The 27,250-nt window shown below is 37.9% G+C and overlaps 1 protein-coding gene across 2 annotated transcripts in view; it reads right to left on the bottom strand.

Moving 5' to 3' along the window:
* sfl (N-deacetylase and N-sulfotransferase sfl) overlaps window positions 1–27,250 on the bottom strand; it is a 370,355-nt gene that overhangs the window by 6,917 nt on the left and 336,188 nt on the right. For both annotated transcript variants that reach the window (XM_069111773.1, XM_069111772.1), the window contains 2 exons: window positions 11,068–11,320; window positions 8,792–8,983 (listed from right to left, as the gene is read on the bottom strand). In XM_069111773.1, coding sequence (XP_068967874.1) covers window positions 8,792–8,983; window positions 11,068–11,320 — 445 coding nt within the window. The remainder of the gene's footprint in view (window positions 1–8,791; window positions 8,984–11,067; window positions 11,321–27,250) is intronic.

Here is a 27,250-nt window from a genome sequence, read left to right as displayed (position 1 = left end):
GAAAAGGGGGAGGAGAGGAAGATTTCGAGAGGAAGTTAAGGTTCGATTTTTAAGCGCATTTCGATCGTTCCGAAGTTAAACGGGTTATGCTATGGGAGAACGGGGAACGCTAATCTTCTTTTAATCGCTTTCAACAGCGATATATTCGATTCGAATAGCAATTGTATCGTCTGCCGATCGTTATTCCGAATGGGACTTTATATTTTATGAGGTGGTAAGGTAACCCCGTTTGTTTGAAACAGAGGTTTTTCGAAGCAAGATAACGGGTGTTTAACTCTATGGAAGTTGCAATCGATCTGACAAAAGCGAAATTTGCATAGAAATATTTTTAAACAAGTACCTCGCTTGTTTCTTGAAATAGAAATTTTGCACTACGAGATGGCGATGTTTAACTCTATGGAAGTTGCAACTAAACTGACAGGTCTGAAATCTCTTTGAACATATTTTTAAACAAGTACCTCGCAAAGTTTCTCAACTAAAAAAGGAGGCAGGAGAAGAAACGTCTAACTGTTAAAACGTTCTAAATTTTAACTAATCAAGTCAATTTCGTTATCCATAACTCCTTTAGTTAACTTTGAAAGTTTGGACATGAGGTTTTGCTCGCATATTTCCAAAATTATATAATTTTCACGAAAACGAATATAAAACAATCGATTCGTTCGAACGTCTACGATAGAATAGTCCGTTAATTTAACGTTTAAAATTATGATCTAGTCGTCTCGCTGTGAATAAGCGTTGGTAAGCTTATAGAAATTATGCAAGAGCCTTTATCCCATCGATCAAACGATATTATTAAATTAGATTCTCGCGCAAAGAAACGAGTTACTTAAAGCTGCTCTCTTCTTTTTTTCACGGAGTTCATCGGACGTTGAAGACTCGGCTAAAAAGAAAAACGCAACGTCGCCTATCGATCATCACACGTGTCGATCGCTCGTCACGTAAAGTGGGAATTGTTCATTGGCTGCGGTGAAATTACGGTGATCTCCTTCCATTTATTTTTCATTGAACGCGAACGACCGCATGCAACGTTAATGGGTTTGCGCGTTCGGCGTGTTGATGCTTATCGATCGGCGCGTGTGTAAGGGCGCGTTAATTTCAAAGATGTTTTACTTCAATGTGTCGCCCGACCCCGTGTAATAACGCGTTCGAACAGCTCTATTTTCCTCGAACGTGATTTTATCTGCCGTACATTTCCAAGGGAAACTCGTCATGTACGAAATTCGCTGTTTTTTGATCACGATATTATAATGAATATTATAGGAAATTTTGTAGTTTTAATGCAGGATGGTAAAATATAATACAACGTGGTGATAATATTGTTTTTAATATTGTTTGAATATTAAACACGCTTCTTCGTTGTTTTCAATGAACATAATTGAAATATTAAAATTGTCGGAAAGGAAAAAATAATACATTGAAAAAATAGAATTATTCTAATTATACGCGATCATCTTTTGCATTGTTTGAATCATCTGCATTCGATTCGTTATAGAATCATATAACATTCCATGTAGTCTTATAACAAATCTATCTAATCATCAAGCAGAAAGTCACGTTTTTCTTTATGGTTCTGCTACACGTCGCTGGAAGATTATTTCGAATTTCAAGCTCATCCACTACATGGAAAAATATGTGCAACTGCAATCCTTACAATTAAAATAAATTGGATTCTATCCGTTCCCTCTTTGTTTTTACATTGTGTGAACTTGTCAGTAAGCACCAATTTATCGAGCGACCAGTAGATGTTAGTCCTTTCAAATATGAAGTTGTGGAAGGTTTAAATAGCTCGATTGGCCAGAGAAATTCTCCATCAAACGAAGAGAATCTAGCTTTCGAATCGGATCGGGGGAAATTCGATTCTTTTCCTACCCGTGAAAGCGAACGTTTCCATCGATAATCTTCTTTTCGCCAAACAAAGCGGACGCTTTATCAATCGAATTTCAAGCTCGTTTGCTTCAAACGGCCATAAAGAAACTGTCGAGACGTTGAAAGGAGCGATTCATCGGCGGCTTCGTGTTTTTCCAAAAAAGATAAACGAGCGCCTAGTGATCGATCGCCGAGATACGGTTCGAAGACTTTATCTCTTCTCTCGGTCGTCGCTTGCTGACTATTCCAAATTCAAAATTTCATTGAGGCGGTTTGCTGTAATGACATACGTATCGGATTTTCGCTGACAAGTAAAATGGTTTCTTCAAAAATTCAGACTTATCGTTTAGTGGTACATGCATATCTATTTATACGCATTCTTTTACGGATTCTTAATGTCCAAGATGTTTAATTTAATTTTTAATCTGCTGTTAATCTTCGTACTATCACCTTTAATGATCAGAGCTGCGCTAATAGCCAATCATGGTTTTTACAATAAGACGATGTCTCTACGTAAAAACACATTTAACACTCCATCGCACAGTTGTTATTAATCGTGATTGGCACAGCGATACTTTTGTCACTCGAAGAGTCGCATATTTTCAGAAAATAGCTGAGAATTACGATCGATGCTTGTTACACGTTCTTTCGAGAGAACCTGTCGTTCATCAAAGATGCGGCTCATAGCCGTGACGCATCCTGTAAGCGAAATATAAATTGGCAGCGCGAATAGCGACAAACGAAGCAGGGGCTACGTCGATGCTCATTAATCGAATGAACCAACGGCTGATTGGGTTCTGATTTAATTACCTGGCTACCTGTGATCCGTGAATCTCCGGCCTACCAGCCGTAGCTACGTAATGGGGTTATCAGCGAGATTATTATTGTTGTTTACTGCTAACAAGCTCCGCTCATGGCGACCGTTTCAAAACGCAAGCCGGTCAACCGAGAATTCCCTGCCTGGTTCTATCGCAATTAACAAATTGCCTGTTAGGGAATATCTTGAATCGACGGCGGACACACGTATGGAGATGTGTAAGTATACAATACGAGGATACATTTCGTGGATCAACAAACAAATGTTCATTCAATGGAACATAAATACATACTGTAATTAAAATTTCTTTGAGAGAATCGTCAAGAAAATTTTTACTTAGATAAGTTAATCTCTTTTACAGGCGAGTTGATTGAGGTCAGAGGATGATTATTAACTTCTATTCTTTTCTAGAAAAATTATACATACATTAGTGTCAAAGTTAACTACTCGTGAAAGATTTTCATATACTCGGGAATATTTATTCACAGTGATATTCATCAGCACTTAACTTGAATTCAAGGAAGACTAAACTTTAAGAAGTTAACAGTGGTTTTTCAATGTTTCTTCAAGATTTTATTCAATGAGTGCTTTATAAGTGAATGATTTTTAATATATTAGGAAAACTTTATCATAATCTACGGACTTTTAAAAATAATTAAAATAAATAATGCTAGGTTACTTCCAAACTTCCTTGCGATACAAAAATCGCTAAAAGCGATCAACTCGACGATCTATTATTTTCTTTAAGCTACCAGCCTAATAAATCATATCGCGTTTCTAAAAACTCGTTAAATCCTACCTTAATGAATATTTTCTCCCCTAACACGTCTCGCGCTGGTCACAAAAGAGATACCTTTTCTATTTTACCATTTGATGTAGAACAATTCGTATAATAATTATACGAAGATACATCTTCACTTTCAATTGTATTTATTTCTTGTATCGTATAGTTATAAATAAAAATACATAAACTTTCGTGGATAGCCAAGTAAGTTTCACGTTCATGAAAACGCAGTGTAAAATGTGTTATTGTTAGTTTCTACTGTTAGAACATTGAACTCGATTGTTCGCAAAACAGAAAGGAGAACTACGGCAATTGGATAAAGAATAGAATCACCTTCCTCTTAAGAAACTCTTTGTCGTCGTATATCTACAAGAAATTCATTGTTGTTTAGGAGGAAGATACAAGTCGACGATAGGAAAGATTTATTATCGTCGCCGGAAGAACTTAGCAGAACACTGCCATCCTGCGTCGTAAACTGCTTCATTACACGCAGACTTTGTAATACCCGAGAATTTTGTGTAGACAGAGCAATTGGGTGACACTGTCGAAACGCATAAATCATTCGTGTATGTTACCGTATTTCAACTGGCCTAGTCTTAATTTCTATCGTCGCTAAGCCATTATTTAATCGTGACCGCATATATTTTCAGAAAATAGCTCAAAATCTTTCACTCTTATGACCGTCGACAATCTTCGTAAGTAACAATGGCTTCACGTTACTTTCTAGCGATTGTCAGCATGCTTTCTACGCACAGAATTTCTATGGTTGTAAAGGTTCTAAATTTACCTCCACAGTGGGTATTTCTACGGCTGTTGCAGTCCCTAAATCTACTTACATCCGCCCACTACTAGGGTTGCACGATCCCTAAATCTAAGTGCTCAAGTGGCACGCAAGTGCCACGGTGTTACCTGCCACATATAGAAGCACAATTGTAACCTTGCGATGTAGATACTTGGATACTATAGATACTTTTTGTCAAATATACTTAATCGATCATTGACGAAACTAAGATTGTTCGAAAAGTTCATATAAATACGTAGACGTTGGAAAATAGACAGGGTTTGCCTTAAATTATTTTTAGATTATCTGGACACTTTAGCGTGTCTTTAGCGTGTAATAAAACATTATCACACGATAAAATTGATGTTCCAAGTTAATATGCAATAATTTGAAATTCGTGTACATAAAAGTTGTTGTGGAAGGTTGTGAAACTAGTTTGATGTCTGAGGAGATACCATACTTCAGGTTATTTAATACCTAAATTTTGAACGAGGTAAAGAAGATTCTCCTACACTAATACTAAGACTACCCTATTATCGTTCTACGTTATTTGTCATTAATTATAATAAGTACGAGCTGAGAATCAATTAGAATGATCGAAGATACAAATATTAATAATTAAGAAATTTAAATTACACCCTGCAAATGATACAGTTGAGATTAGAATGAAAAATCATGCAAAGTTGACGTAAGACGAAGCAGATCCATGCACGACTACGATATGCTCGGGCAGAAGCAGATGATATCACGTCTAGACCGTTTGTTATATTAGACGAATATTTCCTGTTTGCGTGGCGTGGGGTTTCTTCGCGTTGAAGAAGATCCGCTGTCTTCTTCGCGTCTACATTTTCGCGTTCTATACATCACCGGTGCTTTCATCCGGTGCGCGCTTGCTTCCGGCCGAGCCTTTACAGCGCCGTGGAATCTTGCAATCGCGAATTCCGACACGAATGTAAAACGGCTGATGAAACAGCTTTACGGATTGTCTCAGGCCCGCTTGCACTCTGCTTCGTCCCTGTGATAGTCCCCTTTCGTTTCCTTAATTTTTTCCTTTGTATTTTTACAAACTTCCTCTCAGCTCGTTTAAACTCTAAATTTTTCTTCTTTTTAATATTCTTCCTCTGCCACACGCCTCGCCTTTTTCGTTTCCATTCCTGCTCACATTCTACCGATATTTTTGTATTTTACTTTCAGCTTTGTCTAATTTTCATTATTTCATATCATAGCTTTTTGGTCGTTTTTTTTATTCTGTTTAGTCTGTCCTTCTTTTCGCCCTCCTTTTCATTGATTTTCTCATTTCTTTACAGTTTCTTATACCTTATTTTCGTACTCTCTGTCATTGTGCCGATGGTCCATCTAAAGTTTACAATCTTAGCGTTAAAACTTGCTCCTTCTTGCTAATATGTTTCCTGTGACATGCGTCTTATCCTTCTCGTTTCCATTCTTACCAATATTTTATTATTTTTTTATTGTACCTTCAGCTTCGTGTAACTCGCATTATTTCACATTATTCTTGCTTCGTCGTTGCTTGGTTCCCTTTGACCCTCTTCCCTTCATTTCTATAATTTATTCCTATTTTATCCCACTTCTTATTAACTTTCTTATTTCTTTACAGTTCCCTATAATTTTAGTTTTACAACTCGCTCTTCTTGTATATTGCTAAAGTTTTCTACTCTTTTTTCGCTTTTGTTCTAAGAAACTCTTATTATTTTTCCCTTCTAGATTCCTGTCTGCCTTATTACATTTATTCTCGTATATTCACCTCCTTCTCTCATCTGAGCGGCGTTATTCTCTCCTTGGTACTCTCATTTGCTCTCTTCGCTTCTTATCTGTGTTACATCGAGCCCGGTACTTCTCTTCATACTCGACACCACCTCCTCACCTTTGTACCTGCACTCTTCCATCTTCATTTTCGCAGAAGAGATTCAAGGCTCCGGTTCGTAGGATGAAACTGGGGTGGCGTGCACGCGACTTCACATTTGTTTTCGTTTCCGCGGACTAACATTTCTCAAGAAAATGAGAGTCGCGACGAAGTCTGAAAGGGTGGCCTGGAGGCGGGGTAGTTCTGAAATTTCCATTAATATCGCAACAATTCTACCGTATAACTTAATATTTGATTTAATTCGAGATTTCCGTTTGCACGTCTCATTCCGTTATTATCGTAACATTATTATATTTGCCGTTTGCGTTTTAAGCTCCAGCGATTTCTATATTAAAAGAGGGATTAAAATGAAAAGTCGGCTCTGGAATTATTAATTCGAATACTCTTATTCTCCTTTATTAACAGGTTTCTTTCCTTAGGTGTTATTTTTTATGGAAATTTTATTTCCATGGAAATGTGCATTTGTAGGTCTAATATTTGCTTAATATTAATGAATTTAAAAGATTACACGATACAAAGATACGAAGATATAATAATAGCGTTATATGTTTCAATTATTTTTCTCACACATATCAAAATATTTTCCGAAGTTCATCATATTCCTGCACATGTTTCTCTGCCTGTTATTTTCTTCTTTTTCTATTTTTATATTGATTAGTTATCAAGAATTGGACGATCTGCATTATCTTCTTTCGATGTTCATCAACTCAACCATGAAGAATTTAATTTATCAAAATTAAACTGTGTATGCCACTACAATTGTTCCTGTGATTTCAAATTCCCTATATTATCTAGATTCTCTTCACATTCAAAAGTATTATCTAGCGACGATAGTCAGGGAGGAGTTTCATGAAACCAAACGTTGTTATCGACCAGTTTAGTCATTCCATCCTCTACTTGGTACCGAGCAAACTGACCAACGCACGGAGGTCAATAGCAACGGATTCCAGTATCGTGTTCTCATCTCCGCAACGTTTACCGCGTTCAGACCACGTGGTATAGATTCTGACAACATTCGACAGAGCGAATCGGAGATCGGAGGCAGCTGTTTCCATTTCCGCGTCAAAGGGAATTAGGAAAAACCCTCGATGTTGGACGAAAGGTGTTAATAAAGGTACGTTAAACGTAGACCTCAGGAGAACACGTCACGTTTCCCATGTCTCATAAAGGAACAATTTTCAAATTTAATATAAAATAAAGATATTTTATAGTTTCTGTAGCTTTATTTGATTTCGTCATTAAATACGTATTTGTATGTCTTTGCCACTTTGTTGAACGTTTTAAAAATATTATTAGTATTTTATTAATTCAAGTAAACGTGAAATATCATTACGAAATTATCAAAATGTATAAGAATTATTATCTCATTTGGGACGCTACACTATAGAGATTTCATGTAACCAATATTATGTGGGAAGAAAGTTTCGAAAGAAAAGCGTTCGTTAACGAAATGTATGACCAGGCAAACAGTGGAACAAAAAGCGAGGTGTATGGACAGAATAACGGGACGCACAATCGCATTTAATTAAATGAAATTCGCATTCCGCCGTTACTTTGTACGTTAACAATGCAGGTATTAATTAATAATCCGAGTAAGAAGCGGCTTTTTTCTGTTTGAATTTTGTCTGGCGTTACGAAACTTGGCATCGGGTCACGGCTTCTACAAAAGATCAACGCCAACCCCTTACCACCCCGTAGAATAGCTCGGGGTTGGAAAGAAGCCTGATGCGTGTATATTTTTCCTGACCGACTGAGAAAGGCTGGGGCTATACCTCTTTTGTAGGTTGTAATTAATATTCTTCGCAATTATGTTAGCGACTCAAGGTCGGACAAAGCGGCCCAGATTCTGATGAATTTACGGGATGAGGACGAAGAGAGCTTTGCTAACTGCGAGAAGAAAAGCGATAAACAGGAGGCACGTTAATTAATTTGCTAATTAGGAAAGGCAAGTTAGCGTCGATCGATACGAGTTAGAGATTCCACTGCACCCCTTGTATTCTTCGTGATCGCGTTGAAAGACGTTTCTTGCGTTCCATGGTGTTTTTAATTTTGGCTCTTAATTCGTGTAATTTAAATTGAGGGCGAACGTGGAAACCTTCTTAACCTTTGCAAGCATTGAATACAATGAAAATGAATGCCGGTTAATACAGAATTAAAATTTAATATTACGTTATTCTGCAAATAATACAATTTTCCTGAGAGCTGAGAAATGGAAGTCGTCAGAGAATGGAGGATTTTTAATGAAATATGCTATGTACGAGTAATCTTCGCTAGGATTCTTTCCTTGCGTATCGACTTTTCTTTGTTCACGTTATTTTAAAGGATGCGGAAGATGGAAAAATTACGTGATTTGTTTCACGCTCGTAGTTCTATTTAATTCATAGTGAATCGCAAATTATACAGAAGAATCTTTGCTTAGGCGAATTCACTTGCAGGAAATAATTGAATGACTCGACAATTGAAACACAAACCGCTTTAATCGCGTTGTCGCTCGAAAATTCCAATGATTCTCTGCGATATCATCGCGTTTACGAAACGTTAGTTATTCCGTAATCTTTCCACGTTCCACTTGTAATTAATCTCGGTCTACACGAGTAGAACGAGTCGAAACGCGGAAGAATGCGATGGATAGAAAAGCATGTTGTGAATCGTGTGTCTCACCTGAATGACAGTCGCTAGAGGACTTTTATTGGCCGGGTAGTCGAGGCTGTCCCGATGCGCCCAAGCCAGCGGCTCGTAGGTGCTGTGATTGGCCTGAAAAATGGTCCAGTCACCGCCAGGAAGTGGTCCCCAGGCTGTTTCTCCGGATCTGGTTAATCGCAGGATAGGGGACGCCGCGTTCAGCTGTGCATCCTGAGGGAGGAAAGACCGATCTCATTTTGTCTGTTGTTCGAATGCTTGTCGACAATACGTGAGTCGTTTCCCGATCCTTTTTTCGCTTTCCCGTAGCTTTACGAGAGAGTAAAAATCGAAAATATTGCTATCTCCGTCTTGAGTCTGTTATTTGCGTACCAAGAATTGTACCGTTTGTTTAAAGAGAAAAGATGATGCTTAGTGCCGTACCGATCGAAAATATTCTACTTCCGTTTTTAATCGATCACGTTGAGATACAAAATGATAGGATGACAATGACAATAAGCTTATAAATGGAGCACACGAAACTTAATCACAAACTAATACTAAAAGATTACAGTGTAGGTGAAATATGGAAGCTAATAAAAGGTTGCTGTGAGTAGAATGAGTAAGTATCAGACAGCCGTGGCATAATCCGCACTGCGTCGACTTTTCGGGCGCATATTTCGGAAGCATATTTCCTACGTATAGGAGACCATGCATCATTAAAGTCGTTGGAAAATTTCTAAGTTACATAGACTCTTATGATAGAAGATCGATACTATAGTCTACTTTACCGTACGTCAAACGACACTGATCTTCTGGAAACATATTTTGTATCTTTAAGGAACCACTCGTGTGTGTCTCGTGGAACTCAACATATATCATTTCGTCAAATTCCCAAGCTACGATTTTCATACTTTTATCAGAAGTCTTTCAATACGCAGATCGTTACAAATATCACAAACACGTGTACAAATGTCTGAGGCTTACTTCTCAAGTTGCAAACGATTTAACTTTACGTTAGAAATATACCGAACCAGTCGACGAACTTATTCTGCGTGTTATTCACATTTATCTCGTTTCGTGTTGCTCTTCTTCTTTAATCTAGTTGATAATCGACGATTTAATTTTTAATAGAGGATTTGATTTAATCAGTAACATCGATTCATAATCATCGGTTCATTTAAGCTTCGAAGGAACGAAATTCCATGTTCGCTAAGCTAATAATACTTCGCTGTAACCTTTCGGAAGCTAAGAGAAACAAGGACAGAAATGTACGTGCGATTCAAGTAAATCGCGTGTCGTTGGAACGCTGAAAGAAAGGAGCAAATCGTAGGATATTACCGGCAGTAATCGCAACATGCAGACACGCGCGATTTCACGCCGCATGCAAATTGATTCACCGTGGCAACCTTTTCCCGCGAGCCGTCAAAGCGGCGTTTGTCGTATTGCTGCCGGCAAATAGCGTTTCCAGTTTCCAGGTATTGATGCTTTTATTACAACGTTTCGACGGCCTTTCTTACGAAGCTTCCTGGCGGCGTAGCAATTTTTCTACGAAATAAACTTGCAGCCGTTTCGTCACGGCAACGGAGATTGCCAATCCGAGCTCTCCACGCGATCAGGTTTCCTCTCGTCTTGTCCAACAACCATCCCAGCTCAAAAACGTTATCGCGACAAAATTTATTTTCCGCCGGCCAATAAAAACTACCGACACTTCGTGGCCTCTGTGGACACGTTTCATTTTAGAGAATTGCTTCCGCCGGACGTGATCGTAAGATCGATCGAGAGAATCCTTTCGAATCTTCTTTCAGCGTTCGGGGCAAGTTTTTACGCTTTTTGGGAAATCGTAGTTTTTCCTTGTCGTAAATCGTGACGCGTGAATGTACTTTGACATGTAGTATTGTAGCTTTAAGAATCGTAAAAATGAAAGTATAAGATGATAGGCGAGAGGAATTAGAAATATTGGAGAAATTGTAGAACTGTCTTTAGTCAGTTACCATATAGAGAGTTTACTTTCGCTTGTTACTTGCTTAAACTACTAGGTTGTCCGAAAAGTGTCTTCCTTTCGCAAACGTGTTTTTTACAACAGTCCACTTTCATACAAACGTTAAACCAAGTCTGTGAAATGTCGCGGTGTTTATCTCAACAGAACAAAATGGATCGTACGTAATTCGACAACATAATATAAAACAAAAAACGTTGTACGTCTATTATTTCCTCATAAAACGAAAGAGACAATGGTTAAAATGGCAATATCTTTGGTTTCAGTTATCTACATTTCTTTAGTTCTGTTTGATATTTAATCTATTTTTCGAACGAACCTTCAGTCTGAGATTAGTGTGCACAAACAGAGGAAATCCCTTTAGCTGTGCGCCGACGAGACTTTCCTCGCCGGACGGCGCGAAACCCACGATGCCAACTGAGTACTCTCTGCAATATTTGTCTAGCAATTCGCGATTCCACTTATCCATCTGCAGGTACTTGTTCAGGTTCTCGAAGATCAGAACCCCGTATCGACCTTTGTCCAGGTTTGTCAACACGGGTAGGGACTTGCCAGCCACTTCCAGTTTGTATCTGAAATCATATTTAGTTTCACGTTAATTTGTGTTTTTTTACTTGTATAATATCGTAAAAACACATCTTATATCGGTGTCTACACTTTTTCTTGTAGTAGTAAATGGTTTTGTTAAGATATCGAATTTCTCCTATTTTCTCAATTTTTTCCTTTATCTCCTTACTTGTGTCTATTCGTTTTCTATCAAGGATCGAACGTATCTATATAATTTATTGTATTTATTATATCAGCAATTGTATATTTTATTTTTAATTGCGGTTAATCGTTTTATCACTATTTGTCCGAATGTAATATTTGGTTGTCATATTTGTTGGACTTTATTAAACTCGGGACTTTAGCATGAATAAACCGATTTCCTATACTATTTTCAAAAACACGAAAGATAGAACGAGAAATAGAGCGAAATTCGTTACAAAAATTCCACCTATACAATTCGAGAACCGTTGCACTCAAAAAGTAATCTATAGCCTCACATACAGACCAATCAAAAAACATGATATGCCCCAATCAAAAAACACGTTATGCATCACTTCTCTATATATATCAGTGGAATACAAATATAAAAATTAATAAAAACAGCGACCATGAAAAGATGAAACGATAACTTGGTATTCACCGTACCAATTTTTTTATACCTATTTGATCTCATTGTATTTAATGTAATTATTCGTTTTCCAGTTGGTAGATTTAAATACAACTATATAATAAATTCAAATACCGATCGAATTTTACATCTGTAAAACAAATGTCGTTTCGTAGCATCGAACTGTAGGATTATAATAAAATATGCGACACTTCGTCAAGTTTTAAAACATAAATCCCCAAGATCGTTCAGACGTTAATAATAAATTGTCGATTACCATTACGATAATTGCGAATGTTTATACATTTACGAAGAATTTAAGGATGGAAAAATATACATAAGTATTACGCGGAACGCCGAGCAAGTCGAGAAGAATTCATTTAACTGCAATAGGAAAGTTCCAGGCGAGTCGGTGGAAAAGAATTCGCCAAGCTTTTACGCGCAATATCCTCGTGTCAACGATTCCCGGAGGTTCCGGCCTCTGGAGGATCAAGAGTGACGAGACTGGAATCCCTGCCTTAAACTTCTTCCACCGTTCCTTCTGATTCCCTTCGTGAGATTATGCAACAAACCAAGGACCGCCGCGGAGTTAACGCGTCCCTCGAAACGGAATAAACGTCTCCTTCGTCCCTGTGTTTGCGTTTTACCCTGCTCTTTGCCACCCTTTCTGACCGAGTCTCTTTCGTTTACCAGCCATAAACCATTTGGCCAGAGAATATTTAGACACGGTTGTCGATTCGTGGAGGATAGGCCTGGCCGATACTCGTTACGACAATTTCAATCCGCCTCGATGCTTGCTATCGGTTATTTAAAACAAGGACAAGGGTAATAAATACGAGGGAGAAAAAATGGAATATCGATGGAAAAAGAAGCGGCGTAACCAGACTCGAGTCGTTATTGTTAAACGATAAAACAGGGACACTTTTATCGAAATCCCATTTACGCGGCATCTGAAACGTTTCGAGAATAATAAAGCAATTACACGTATAATGTACTTTTACATTTTTGCTACGGACATCCCGCCTCTTCTCACTTTTTCTTTCCTTCTTTCGTGCTCTCGCTCTCTCCCTCTCATTCTCTCTCTTCCTCTTTCTCTTTCCCGTTCTCGTTCATATTCCCCGTGTTTTATGCTTTTTTCTTTGTCTCGTTCATTTTACCTCGCGGCTTTTTTTCTCGATTTTTAATAACGTTCGAACCGGGGTCCATCGAACCGTTCATCCACACGAATACCGATGGAATATCAGAATTTTTATTCGAGCACGCCTGCTTTTTATTCGGTCTGCTCGTCCGATAAAACGACTTTATCGTCGAAATAAACCGATGAGCCCCGTCGATCGTGCAGGATATTCCGAGGTGTTTCGCCAAGAATGCGACGAGGCTTTTCAAATTTATTGGTTACGCGAGACTGTATGGAAAACCGAAACGGAAAACTATTTCGAACGCATAAGAATTCGTATACATAACGTGTAATAACACACAAGAATTCTGACAGGAATTTTTATTCACGACTTAAACAATTTCACAAACGCGATACAAAATAACAAGTTGCCGCAACAAGTGTAGCAACTTCGTAAAATAAATTTATTGTCCATCAAATAGATTACACTTAATCGCAGAAGTCAATCGACTACTTTACCTAGATACTTTAATTACAGCCTCCTGCCGCGCGTCACTCTTCCACGCTTCTAATTAACCAATAATCTCGCCATTAAACGCTTTATGGCTACATCTTCGTATTACAATCTTTTAAACGCTTTTACTTCTTCTGCTCAATCGCGTTAACACGTTAAATGCGGATGGTTCCACGCTGGTGTAATGTCAGATCATTTCCGAAGACGGTTGACGCCACGTGGGTGTCATCAGCATTCAACGTATTATCCTGTTGTAATCTTCGAACTCCTTATATCCCTGACTCGCTTTAGTTTCGATCAAAAAGGAAGATTCTTAATATCTTAGAAAAATCCTTAACATGAAATTCCGAAGAAAGATAATGTTTCAGAAATTTTTTAACAATACAAAACTACGATTCGGTCGAGAATGTCTCAAAAAGCACAGCAGGTTTAAGAAGGAAAAATTTCAGTCGCATTGAATGGCCATGCGACTTCGACCCTCCGCAGTTAATCCCTTAACCTTATCTGTCCACAACACACGTTCCAAGCGTTTTATCCGGTGGTAGCTAAAGTCCCCGGTTGAATGTTTCGAGCAACAGTTTTATAACAACCTCGTGAAACTCGGTGTAATTTCGGACGAACACGCTGGATAGGCACCGGTTGACTATCAACAGTTTACGGTTGCGCGTGTTCGCGTGTCACGGCAGAAAATTGCAGTTAACTAATGAGTGAATGCCGGATAATTCAGCGTAGTAATCGGTTCGATAATTGGCAACCGCCCATTAACGACGGCCCGGCAATTTGCCGAGCTAACGAACTGTCATAACGAACTCCGACGTGGCTCTTTTGTTCTTGGCCAGCAATTGCCGCGCGAGGCAATTGCCGACCGTATGCTTGAAACGCGAAAGTATCCTCTGCCGGTGGGAGAAAGGGAGATTTCAACAAAGGTATCGATCGATTGGCTTAGCCCTCCCCCTCCATCGAAAAAAAAGACGATTCGCTGCAATTAGGAGTGTTTCGAAGTTCGTGTTGCGCGCGAGGATCGGTCAAGCACGCTCGTCAACGAAGATTATGTCCTTCCGTGGTCTCTACTGCTGAGTGAAATAATTGCTTTCACCCCTTGGAGTTTGCTCGAGGGGGTAGAGGATGATTGGTAATTTGCAGATGGTTCGGGGATGGAGGAAAGTTTCTTTGGTTCTTGTGGTTATTGCGTTATATGGGTCCCAAAAAATTTTGATCTACATACGTAACATGATCAGCGTGGTTAGAAGCAATATACAAGTGTGAAATAATTCTTTTCGTACTTTGAATTCTTTGACGTACTTGAACTTATAGAAGGAGATTACTTCGATGGTACCGATGATTATGGAGTAGTGCTGGTTTGAAAGATTTGAATAACATTAATATGAAACTAGTGCTACAAACATGTCAATAGATATTTTTTATACTTTGACTGAACGATGATTTAATGATGATACTACTCGATGGATCTTTATAACGTGATGAGGCAATAAGGCATGGAATTAATGTTCTTTTCAGTTCTTGTATTTCGCGAAACACGCGGCGATTCCAAGCGTTTGATCGACCGCACGAGTTTAATCTTGGCGTATTTCGTTTAATTTATTTCGGTTTTCGTAAAATGTGGTACAAACATGCTTAATTGAATTTATTCGTCGGAGCTCTTAATGATATTCCATAATTTGTACGTTCTATATCTACGCCATCCAGATATGGAAATTTTTTTACATATTCACGATGCAAATAACGCGCACCGTGATGCAAATTATTAAGACCAGCCTCATTATTCACTGAGTCCTGCATTATTTTAAACATTACCTGAAATTATCGTGATAATTGAATGTACTATTGATTGACACAACTGCGAGCGTACAGCGATCGAATTTCCGTCTTGGCAATTAAAACGAAAGATACAAAATAAAGGAACTACTATCTCGTAATAAACTCTTGAACGAAGATATTTCAATTAAACACGGGAGTCAATCAAGACGACGCTCTTATCTGTTACGTTTCACCGAGTTTCATATTTTAACCTTCCTTGCTATTCTGGCGAATTATTCGCGTTATTACATGTAAATATTTAATCATGCAAATTAATATGTTCCACATAAATTAACAGTCGCTTCTGTAGCAAATGACGGTGGTAATGTTTCCCATTTTCCGATCAAAATTCGTTAATACGTTCCACATAAAACGTTGCCCAGGATCTGGTTGAATCGACAGACACTTTGTCCAAGTGTCACCGTTCTTTTTCGATAACTGGAACGGTGAAATTCATTCAGCGATAATTTCCAAACATTTAAACGTTAAACGTTTTACTTTACCTCACATTATTGTAAAATATTAAAAAATGGAATTACGAGGGAAGAATTTTACTTTTGTTCCATCACGCTGTGTAAAAATAGAACGGTGCGACGACAGAGTCCTATTTTTCGCTAAACTGCCGATGTTTACGCGTTTATGGAGGACTTAAAATTGCTGAAATCGACAAAATACATAAATGACGCGCTAAAACATAAAATATTCAAAGCACTCGTGATAATTTTCAGTAGGTGAAATATTCTGCATTCTTCGCACGTTTTATTTTATATTCGGTGAAGTATTTAAAAAACAGAACAACGTGAGGACAGAGTTCTAGTTTTCGCCGTTTATACGACATTTGAAAGCGTAAAAAATATGTAGAATGCACAGACTCAAAGTGGAATAGTACGAATATTTGCAGACGAATATTACAATCTTGCAGACAAAAAGACGGGAAATGCACATATTATCTAAAGACGTACAAAGAATCCAAGATAAAGTCGTCGTTATAATTTTTAACAAACGAAACGAACCCCTATTTACGTTTTTTCGCATTTAGAAGAATACACATTTGCTTAAATATTCACCATCTTTTCATCGCATTTACTCTGAAATCGTTTGAAAATCGTAAAACATTCGAACTCTTTAACCGCCTATTGATAAAATACCGTACAATAATTTAATTAAATAGAAAAATGAGAGGCTTTTTGCCGTCCAGAAACGGCTAGAAGATATTCTTCTTGGAGACATTCAAACTGGTATCGTATATAGCTGTGAGAGCAACATCAGGAGACAATAGTGGCCTGGAGGAGAAATAATTTACCCCTGGGGCGTGTTCCAAAGAAGTCGTATTCGCCTCGTAAATTCGGTCCGACGTGTGCCAACCCCGCCCTTCGTCCGGTCTGTTTCCCTCGAGCCTGAAAAGCTCGCTCCGCTGGTTCGTCCTGGGAAAACAACTTCATAATTTTCGGGGACCTTTTTGATTTGGCATCCCTCTGTTACGAAGAACTACGCCGAGAAACAGGGAAATTCCTTCATGCTCTTTGTTGTTCCATTTCTTTCATGAACATCTTGATTATATGGCACTTGGAGAAATTTTTTAAATTAAACCTTACCCTTTGATACATGACCTGAATATAGCCTTCTTTTTGTTCCGTATACTTGTCGATATCTTCTATATATCTTGCAAATAACTCGTATCCATAATAGCGAAGGTACAACATGTTTGATTATTTTCTGTGCTAACAGTGCAGTTTGGTTTTACGTTTATTTACGTAATTTAAAAATTACGGCTTTGAAAATCGAGAAATTTAGATTGTATTTATTTTGTAATTTTTACTTGCACGATAAACTGTCTAAACTATCTTCTTCTAAATCATAGAAAGTTTTTACATCCCTGTTACATTTGCACTTTTATATTTCTGCAAAAGTACAATAAACTAACTTATTCATCTTCTTCAATAATTTTCCATTTACACACGAGCAACATTTATGCAGTTTATTTCACTGCTCTTTATTTCTAATAAAATCTACTCGTATTCCAAGAAGGTCGTTTAAAATTCTGTCTACAGTTAAACTTTCTACTAAGTTAAAGTTTCTACAATATGATACGTATCAGTGTTTCGTTAGAATGCTCAGTCTGCTGTGCAGATAGCTGTGGATATATTCTACGGTTTTTATTCTCGATTCTACGTGTCACCCGATGGAAACACAGTGGAGATCACGGTAGTTCAGGATTGACAAACAGATCGAAGAAGTCACGAGGAAAGAATCGGCACGGTCGTGCTTCGGAGCTAATCCGATTCGCGAGCGATTCGAAACGAGGGATTCGAGAGTCAAAGCCTCGCGATTCTCGCACGCGTCTTGAATTTAAACGTGGAATCGACTTGCGAGCAGAGCTATTCCGCGCCACGTTCATAGACGTCCGGGATTTCACGTGTTGTTTCTGTATGGTATTATGAGAGAATCGCCGTGTTTCTCTTGGAAAAAGTTTCTCTTCGAAAATAAAGCTTCGAAACGCCCATTTCCTGCTCGGAGTTTTCTTTCAAGATTTGTAAGATTTGTCGATTGTCGCGAGCTACGCGGAATATCGAATTAGGTAAAAAGTTTTGCCGTAGAACCTTTTATCCTAATCGTGTTTTCCTTCGGATTTGCAGCTAATCGAATAGAAGTTAGTCATTGTGATTCTTGGTAAAACAAGTCACTTGGCATTCGAAATCTTTTTTTAAACTCTCTGCTCTTTGAGCTTGAAACATTATAGTAGATACTTGGAATGATAAATCGTTTCATTGGAATTGAAAGTCTGCAGATTTTATTATTTATAGTCACTGTTTTATTCCAGAAAAGAACGAACTTTGAGATATGTAAGATATTTTTTTAGTCTGAATAATAGATTAATAAATCAAAATATAAATTTCCAACGTCTTGGTGTATCACTATACTACGTAGTATCTTTACAGTCGCATAAATTTAATCTTGGAACGCTATAGTGCAATACTGCATTATCCTACTCATCTTTTTTTTTTTTTTAGCTATTTCCAAGAAAAATTAGTTTTTTATCTATACATTTTGCCAATCTTCCTATAAGGAAAATATCGAGACTATTCATATAGAGTCTGTTTTACAGATGCTTCTCTCTAATATCCATTTATTTACTTGACAGTACATCCGATTTATCGTCAATTTCCAATCTAACAAGAATACGATTTCACCCTTCGATTAAACGGTATTAAATGTCAAATTGCATTGATTAGACACAAATCTCTCAGAAATCTAACTTACACAAAAACAAATGTATTATTTCATGAAAGAGCCGTGATGGTCGATCTCAGTATCTCCGTTGATAATATCTTCGATAGCCTCGAGCGATGCGTAAGCAAGCGGATACGCTTTGAAAAAGTAATTTTAATTAAATAAACAATACAGAAGAATCACAGGGGCTGAGTTCCCTTGCTTAAACAACGGCGGTAAATAACGTCGCGGAGGAAACGCAAGAATCGCAACGAAGGAAGCAACATTAATGCAACCGGAGACGCTCAGCTACAGAATAAAATTATTATTGTTCGTTCTGGAACTGTTCTCCCGTTACGCTGCATATTTACCATGCTTTCATATTAATAACTAGCTTCAGGTGAGAGTAGACAAGTTTGATGCAGTTTCAACGTGACGTTGCTAACGAAGTTCCACGCTTCTCGATCCTCGACTATCGTTGTCGTCGTCGTCGTTGTCGTCGTGTCTGGCTGAAAGTTTCCCTCGGAAAAGGAAAGGGAAACAATTTGTCCGATAGTTTCGCGAGCGTGTTTAACTCGAACGTTTTTAACGATCTCCTCTGCCAGGCTCTTTCGAATCGAACCGGAGACTCCCGGCAAAAGTTTTTCTCTTCGTCGTGCTACTTCAACGTTACGACCAAGTCAAGTTGATTTACATGAAAGAAAAACGCGGGTATACAGTGTTTGCTCGTTGTTTTCTGTTTCGTTCAATCAATTTGCAATTTTATCATCTACTGCAAGGGAATTTCCTTTGCTTATGAAAGAGGAAGAAAGGATTACGAGTGGAATGAAGTTTTTTTCAGTTTGATAAAGTGGAAATGATTAACCTTTAACCGCTTTCGCGGTTCTCGAAATATAAATATCGTAATAATTTCATTCCTGCGTAATACGTAACGTCGAATGTCTTAGTAATCTTCCGTTAGCTTAAATTTCGTAATTTCTTTATATTATCGTTGAATGCATCGAATAATTGTAAATTGAAAAATATACTAAAACAACACAATTGTTCTACAATGAGATGAAGAAAGAATGTTTTATAATTATGTATTATTTACAACTTGTCATGCGTACGATATAATATATAATACAAAGGAAAGATTTCTTTTAGGCTGCAGTATTTGCATTTTATCGCAGTAATTTAGGCAAAAATAACTGTGGCTTACGGTACAGTACGGAAAGAATGAAATAATTTTTGTCGGAACGTTGTCGTATGGGTTAACCTGCTGCAATATACCGCGGAATGGCCGTGATATAGCTTCTGTATTATAAATTAATGTAATAGTGGCGCGTTGAGGTAATGAGATACGCTTAAGAAAGATTAACTATATGATGCAGACAGGTCTCCAGATTTTGCTGTATTTTAGCTGTACACTTTACGATGAGTTATGATTTCAGCTTCACTTAAGACGATTTAGACCTCGCAGATGCTCGTTGGAATGTAATTGTCAAAAGATTGAAACGTTACTCCTATAGCTATTATATTCTTTCCAACAATACAATCGCACCATTATATTCTAATTAGCGAAAGTTGTTTGTTGGCTTTTTTTTTCTTAAGAAATTTAATTAATTTTCAACGCTAGTACTATCATTGATCGAAACCATCAATTTGTAATTCTTCACAGGAATTTTACACGTTCACAATGATGCATTTTTAGGAATTTGATCGATTCTTTGTAAAATACACGAAGAAAAGCTCGATTTCACATAACTCGCATATCGTTTACCGTAATCGACACAAGTTTTATATTTTAATCACCGATACTTTTCAGAAATTATCTAATACGTAGAAACTATCCAATAAGCAGACTCACGACACTAATTTACGTTTCTAATTACATTAAAATGTTTGTATCCTATCTACGTTACAAGATGACCATTGTATCTCCTACTACTAACCACCGTATCTGAGTTAACTGATTATCTTCGTGTGATTTATATCGCGTCTTGGCATCGTTGCCGATCGAATGGAAAAACGGTCAACGACACGACGTATCGTTTCCTCATCGCGAAACGCAACGCGTTTTCCCAGCGGCGATACCACGCGGATTCCTAGCAACGCTGCGGATGGAAATGTAAAAAGTGGAGTCGAAGTGCTCGGCTCGCGAAGTGATATCTTCTCGCCATTGTCGTTTTATTGTAAAACCTTGGAGAGGGTTGACGTGATAGCGAGAGATTGTCGCCGGTGCGACAGAGGTGGAACAACAATGGTCGAGATAAAGAAAAGTACGCCGGGAGGGCGTTCGAGGACCGTGCAAGAACGAAAGGACGAAACGTACAAGAGGCAGAGCAAGTTGGAGAGAAACAGACGGCTATATCCGTAAACGAGTGCAACGGGAAAAGAAGAGGGGAGAATGTGCAAAAACCGAGTTGGAATAGGAAGGAAGAATACGAGAAACGCGGAGGAGCGTGGAGGATGCAAAAACAACGGAGATTGCGGTGTAAAGAAAATGCAAGAAAGAAACGGGTGAAATGGTTCGATGTAAATGCGAAAAATATTAGGAGAACGGGAAAGTTCGAAACGTAAAACGTTGGATGTTTATAATTTAAAATGACATAGAGCGATTCCAGAAAGGACTTATGTGCATCTTTTTGGCTGCTGATCGCCTTAATCTTACGATCAAGACGTTCGACTGTCTTGTAAATGAATACGAAGGCCTTCATAATTTATTCCATGGAGATGTTCTAAGAAATTGATCTAAGAGATGGAGTGACTGGAATGCGCGCATCAAGTCGGAGAACTCTTCGACTTCAAATAAATCCTGTTGCACCCAGGATTAATCAAATGAACGGGACGTCTCAATAATTTATCGTAATATACATACTAAGATGAGAAACGAAGGACGAGAGAACGAAGAAAAGAACGTGAGAAGAAGAAAGAACGCTTCAAGCGAAGAAGATGCTTTCCTGCTGTTGGACAAGGTGAGCAAACACGATTTACTCTCAATACTTGGAAATGGACTTATCGTCTGCTAGCTGGTTGATGTCCTTCCAGAGACCAAGAAGAACGAGCCAGACGAGACAAACGAGTATACTTCTCGTCAAGAGGATTTGCAGAAGGGGCGACGCCAACTCTGAAGAAGGATAGTACCAGATGAGAAGAATAAGAAGATACGGCCCAGAAGCGAGTCTGGCCAGGTGATGGAATAAAATTCTCGACCCTTTTAAAACTCTGACGTAGGAAATCCGTAGCGGTGTGGCGTCGACGAAGATTCTTGAGAATTTGATCGAAGAAACCACGGCGTCCGCTTACTCGCAGCTATTTCGAGGGGAATCGATCTGTCAGCTTCTGCAAGCAGGATCGTTTCGACGACGTCGTCTTCTTCGCGGTTCGTAAGTCCGGTTGGCAATCTCCAGACGACAGAGAATTCGCTTTAGGGGAGCGCGGATGACACCAATTTCTCTCTTTAAATTGGAATCGATCAGGTTTGAAAATACTCCCGGCTCTCTTTCAAACGAACGAACGACTAAGAGACGACAGAATGAAATAGGTATTCTTGAATCTTTGAGTCGAAGAATCTCTGTCACTTAATCCCTCGTTTTAATGTTGAACTCCAAGATTCATTCTCTTTTGTTTCTTTCATTTCGACGACACGGAAGGTCCTCTCTTCTGTTTACTGAAGGTTGCTTTTGATGGTGATATATCGCTATAATTAACACGTTGATTAATTACGAGATGAAAATACATGCGAATTACGAACAGCTTTCGAACGTTATCGAATGTAAATATTTAGGTTATAATGAAATATCGAATGTGATTTGAGTTACAGAATATTAGAAACTTTGTGGAATTACGTTATATACCAAATAGAAGCAGGATCAGGATCATACGTTAAAGACGATTTATTAACCTTTAAACTGCGAGAAGATTCTGCATTGTATTGGGTAATGATTCATTCTTTCGCGAGGAAAATAAAGGGTGAACGAGACGGGAATAAAATCGTTCACGCGTGGATTGTGTGGCGAACTTTATGTCGCGGCCTCGTTGATGATCCTTATCGGGATAAGAGTCCAATTACGATGCGAAACGAAGCTCGTGGAGGAAATGAATCTGACGCGACGGTCGCGACTGGATGATCTTATTGCCTCAGAATTTTTTTCCACGTAACCTTCGCATCTCAATGAATCTCTTTACTTTTTATCATTCTACTGACTGTTCTATGAACTGCGTTTATATTACTTTATCTTCATCTAATTCTAACGAAAATCTAACTCGAAAGTTAGATACAAATAAAAAGTGTAATAAAAATTATTAGCGTCACGAAACCATCAAAACTACATTCAACGATGAAAATTACAAAATTCAATCTTATTATCAACAGACTAATCTTACATTAAAACTAGCTTCGGGAAGATACGGAAGAATAATAAACGAATAGTACAAAAAGAAACGGAGAAACTCAGTGAAAAATGTATTCACATTAACGGCCGAGGAACCAGTAGAAAAAAATTAAAGGTAGCTAAATTTTGATGAAAGATTAATCCCCTAGGAAGCTGAACTCTTTACAAATACTCGAAACGAAAAAAAGGAGAGAGAAACGAGAAAGAAAAAAAATTCTACGTTCCCATCCAGTTTCTGGTTGAATAGCGTCTAACACATATTACCCCCTTTCCGGAAGATTAATCGCGAGAAAAAAAAAAAATCGCTGATTTTTATGAATGTTTCGCATCGCTAGTGGAACGTGGCGTGAAACGCTGAAAGGATCCAGACCAGGCCAGATAATCATCTTTAATTATTCCACCGTGCGCGTGTGTAATTTTTTCTGAAAACGTCCGACAAAAAACGGGTGGAAAAAACGAGAAGAAAAAAAGGGGGAGGGGGGAAGCTGTCCAGGGAATATTCCGTTTCACGTTTGTGCTGTGTCAGGAGTCGAAAATTCGCAGGACGAGCTGCTGTTTTTTCTTCGGTGTGGACGATGAAGGAGGAGCCGATAAAGTCACCCCCGCTTATGCTTTCAGCCTTTTCGTGACTTTTTTTCGCCTGTCTTTCTCTTTGTTCTCTCGAGACACGCGACAAGAAAAAAAAAAGAGAAGAAACGAAATGGAATCCTCATGGACGGGAGATTAAAACGGGGATCTAGATTCGTAAAACGACGAACAGAGAGCGAGAGAAAACTTGCTGGAAGATTTAGAATTTCGGGTAAATCTCTTCCCCCTTTCCCCTACGTGCTCTGTCAACTTATGATGTACGAACATGCTCGCAACGGCAACATATCAACATCTGGATGTTATTTTAAAAGAAGGAATCTTCATTTCAAATGTAATCATTTCAAAGAAAAAGCTGCTCAATAATTAAAGCACAGCTACGTGCGTTCTATCGACTTAAACTTTGCGACTACGCTTGCACGGTGGCATCTGAATATTCTTTCTACAAATATCTCCATCTCAAAGGTAATCACCTAAAAAAAAAAAAAGAAAAAAGAAATGTAATATATTTTTTATTTACTTTTACACTTTTCTACTTACCTTTACATTTTTTCTACTTGGTAATTACCCTGCGTAAGATATCTCTTTTAAAAATCTTATTTTTGAAAATGTGAATATCAAAGACAGAAAAAAGTATTGCACGATATTCAAACATTTAACGTCTCAAAACAACGGTATTTCTCTTTTTTCTACTAACGTTTCCATGTAGACTCTAATAAAAAATTCATAAAAAAAAAAAGGTCGCGAATGTAACGTCTACAGAAAACACAGGAAACATTTCAACGTTTCCATCGACACTTTTCACCGGGTTTCTAGCGAATCTATCACAAATCTTCGTTGTTTCACTCTACTTCTCTTTCCAGTCTATTTTTCTTGCTCCCAGGAGCCAAAGAGCAGTTCTGTGGAGCCTCTTGCAACCCCTAAATGGACCGTCTCCACCTAATCGTCAACAATAACGACCAAGTTCTCTCCCGTATACCCAACTTTGTCTTCTTCGATAGTTACGAAGGTTAACGTTGCGGTGTAACGTGACAATAGGCAATGTAACAACTTCCCTTCACGGCTAAATTTAATACAAAGTCATTAGAGTTGTGAAAATGTCGTAATTTACAATTTCCCTGGTATAGGTTTACAAGAGTACGTCTTTAGATAATTTTTCTATAATTTCTTCGAATATTCTTGCAGAGTTGACGAAAAGTGTCTTATTTCTCTCTTGCGTTACAATATCTTTTTTCATGTAAAATCTTTCATTTTTATTTTTCTATCGATTTCCCATTTTTCCCCATTAAAGTATTATATTTTTTACTAGCTTCCTTTCAAATCCTCACAATGCAAATCATTTATCAACCAAGTTCTTTACTAAATAATTCTTTATTTATTCCTTATATCCTATTCGATTCTTCGACCATACTACGTAAAATTAATTTCCAACAACGCTACAATCTTCCCGAACAAATCAGAACTTCTCGAGCCACTCAAACTTACATATTTATAACGCCATTCTCTCTCCAGCCTAACTAAACGTATTATCGCTGAACTCGCAAAGTTTACCGTTTTCCCGACGCAGTTTGCTATACGATTAATCGGCCAAGGTACCGTCGATGTCTTCGACGTTATCGGTCTGTCGATATATACCGAAGCTGGCTGCACGTTTATCGACGATGATGCAAATCACGTAACGTGGCTGCGAGACCACGTTATGAGGAATAGCTCGAACCGATGACCGGGGACAGCTAATCGATAGTCGCGTATTTTCGAACCGGTTCGGCCACGAGCAAATTTACGACGACTTCCCCCCCCTTTTTTTTCCTTTTCCTTCTACCACCCACACTATCCCTCTTTTTCATCCATCCCCTTTTTCCACGTCGCAGAGGTGAAATTTTTCGAAGCGTCTCCTTTTGTTCGGGGACGCGGTAAATGAAGGCAATATATCGAGAAAATCGAGACGCGTCCAGCGTTCGTTCTAGATAGAGGAGCTCCGATGTGAGTTAAGCTAACTTGGACGGAACCGCGAGTCACGTAACTTCTGATGAACCGATTGTTCCATTTCGACGGTCGAATAGCTTCGAAGAGAGGAATCTTCGAACCAGGATCGAAGTTGCTGCGTTGGTTAACGGCGAGCATCGGCTTTTTGTCGGAAGAGGAAAAATATTTTCCGATCAAAAGGATCGTCTCGGCGTAGATATATTCTTTCGTAGTTACTCGTAATTTAGTAAAAAGCTTCGTTACTCGAGCCGATACGGTGATAAAGGCATTGTAACGAGAGAATTTTTATACGAAAGATTAACAAGTGTTTAACTTTCAATATCACAGATAAATTTTTAACCGTGTAACGACGCGTATAAAATTTCCATGATAAACTTCTTGTCTTTAGATTCCATACGTTCGGTTCTTTTAGATTTTAGTATCAAAATCTTTTAGATTTTAGTAGAAAATGTATCAAAATTCGTAATCCATTTATCAAGCTGATTAATATATTAATAGTTGCGTTTCATTAAAGTGCCAATGAAAATTCCAAATATTTTGTACGACACGCACAATATATTTATGAAAGGTTCGTGCACTAACTACTCAGTAATTTGTAATTTAGGTTTATAATATTTCAGACATTTCGTGTCTACGCATCGAGGACACGGTGTTTTAATCGGGCGTTAAACTAATTGCTACGATTAATTTGTCGTGAAATATGAATTTGTTGTGCATAAGAATGAACATCCGATTTATCGTACGATCACGCATTATTTATTCCGGCCTCGTTCGCTGTTTGATTTACGTTCCATTACGACGTGTCGTCGATATTTACGTTCGTTTCGGCTTTAAGGGAAATAACGGCTCGTGACAGCTCGTGAAACTTAACTTTTGTTCCTCGATAGGTATTCGATCTACCATTTTCGGTCATGAAATTTCATTCTTTTAATGATATTACGTTTGAATGTCGTTGGCATTCCGATTTACCTTTTTGATATTTAGTTGATCACAATCTGATTTTCCGAGTATATTCTACGTGACAATTGACAGTCCAATTTATTAATTGTATCGCACTGTTACGAGAAAAAAGATTAACTATTTCACGAGAATGTTTCGTATAAAAATATACCAGAGATATGAACAATCTTATCGACCTGTCATACCAAATGTATCCTCCTAATCTTAGTAAATTTTAAATAGAAGTTTATCTAAGTTATTTGTTATTTACTAAAAACAAAAACATTTTTAATATGAAATACTTATAAATCAATGATTAAGAGCAGGATAACAAGAATCGTAAAAAAATCTCTAAGAAGTAGAAGATGTTAAATGAACAGTATTATCCAATGGAATATCAATGAATCCAACCTACGTTTGGAATCCATTAAATTAATAATTAACCAATGTAATTACTTTGTTTTATGCACCCAGAAAACTAATTTCAAGTAAGGTTGTTCGAGTAAAAAGATCAATCAGTCGGCCATTCAACACTAACGTATGAACATTTATTAAAGGAACAATCTGCTGAATACCAATTTTATGGATCGCCAATAATCCATACAACACGTTTTACTAGATAATCTTAGATTTTTATCCGAAGAAAGGGTTGCAACATTAAAGTCAACATGTAGTCAAACCCGAGTGATCTTGAACGTATTCGTAACTCCTTGGAGCTTTTTTAAATATACTTTATATAATATAATATAATTTTAAATATATAGCAAAATAAACAGATAAACCTGCTCGATCCCATGTAAC

The sequence above is a fragment of the Bombus flavifrons genome, chromosome 4 (genome assembly GCF_040668555.2).
Source record: "Bombus flavifrons isolate JBK064 chromosome 4, iyBomFlav1_principal, whole genome shotgun sequence".
NCBI classification, from domain to species: domain Eukaryota; kingdom Metazoa; phylum Arthropoda; class Insecta; order Hymenoptera; family Apidae; genus Bombus; species Bombus flavifrons.
Note: the sequence above shows the minus strand (reverse complement) of the source record. Positions and strands in the feature narration are given on the sequence as shown.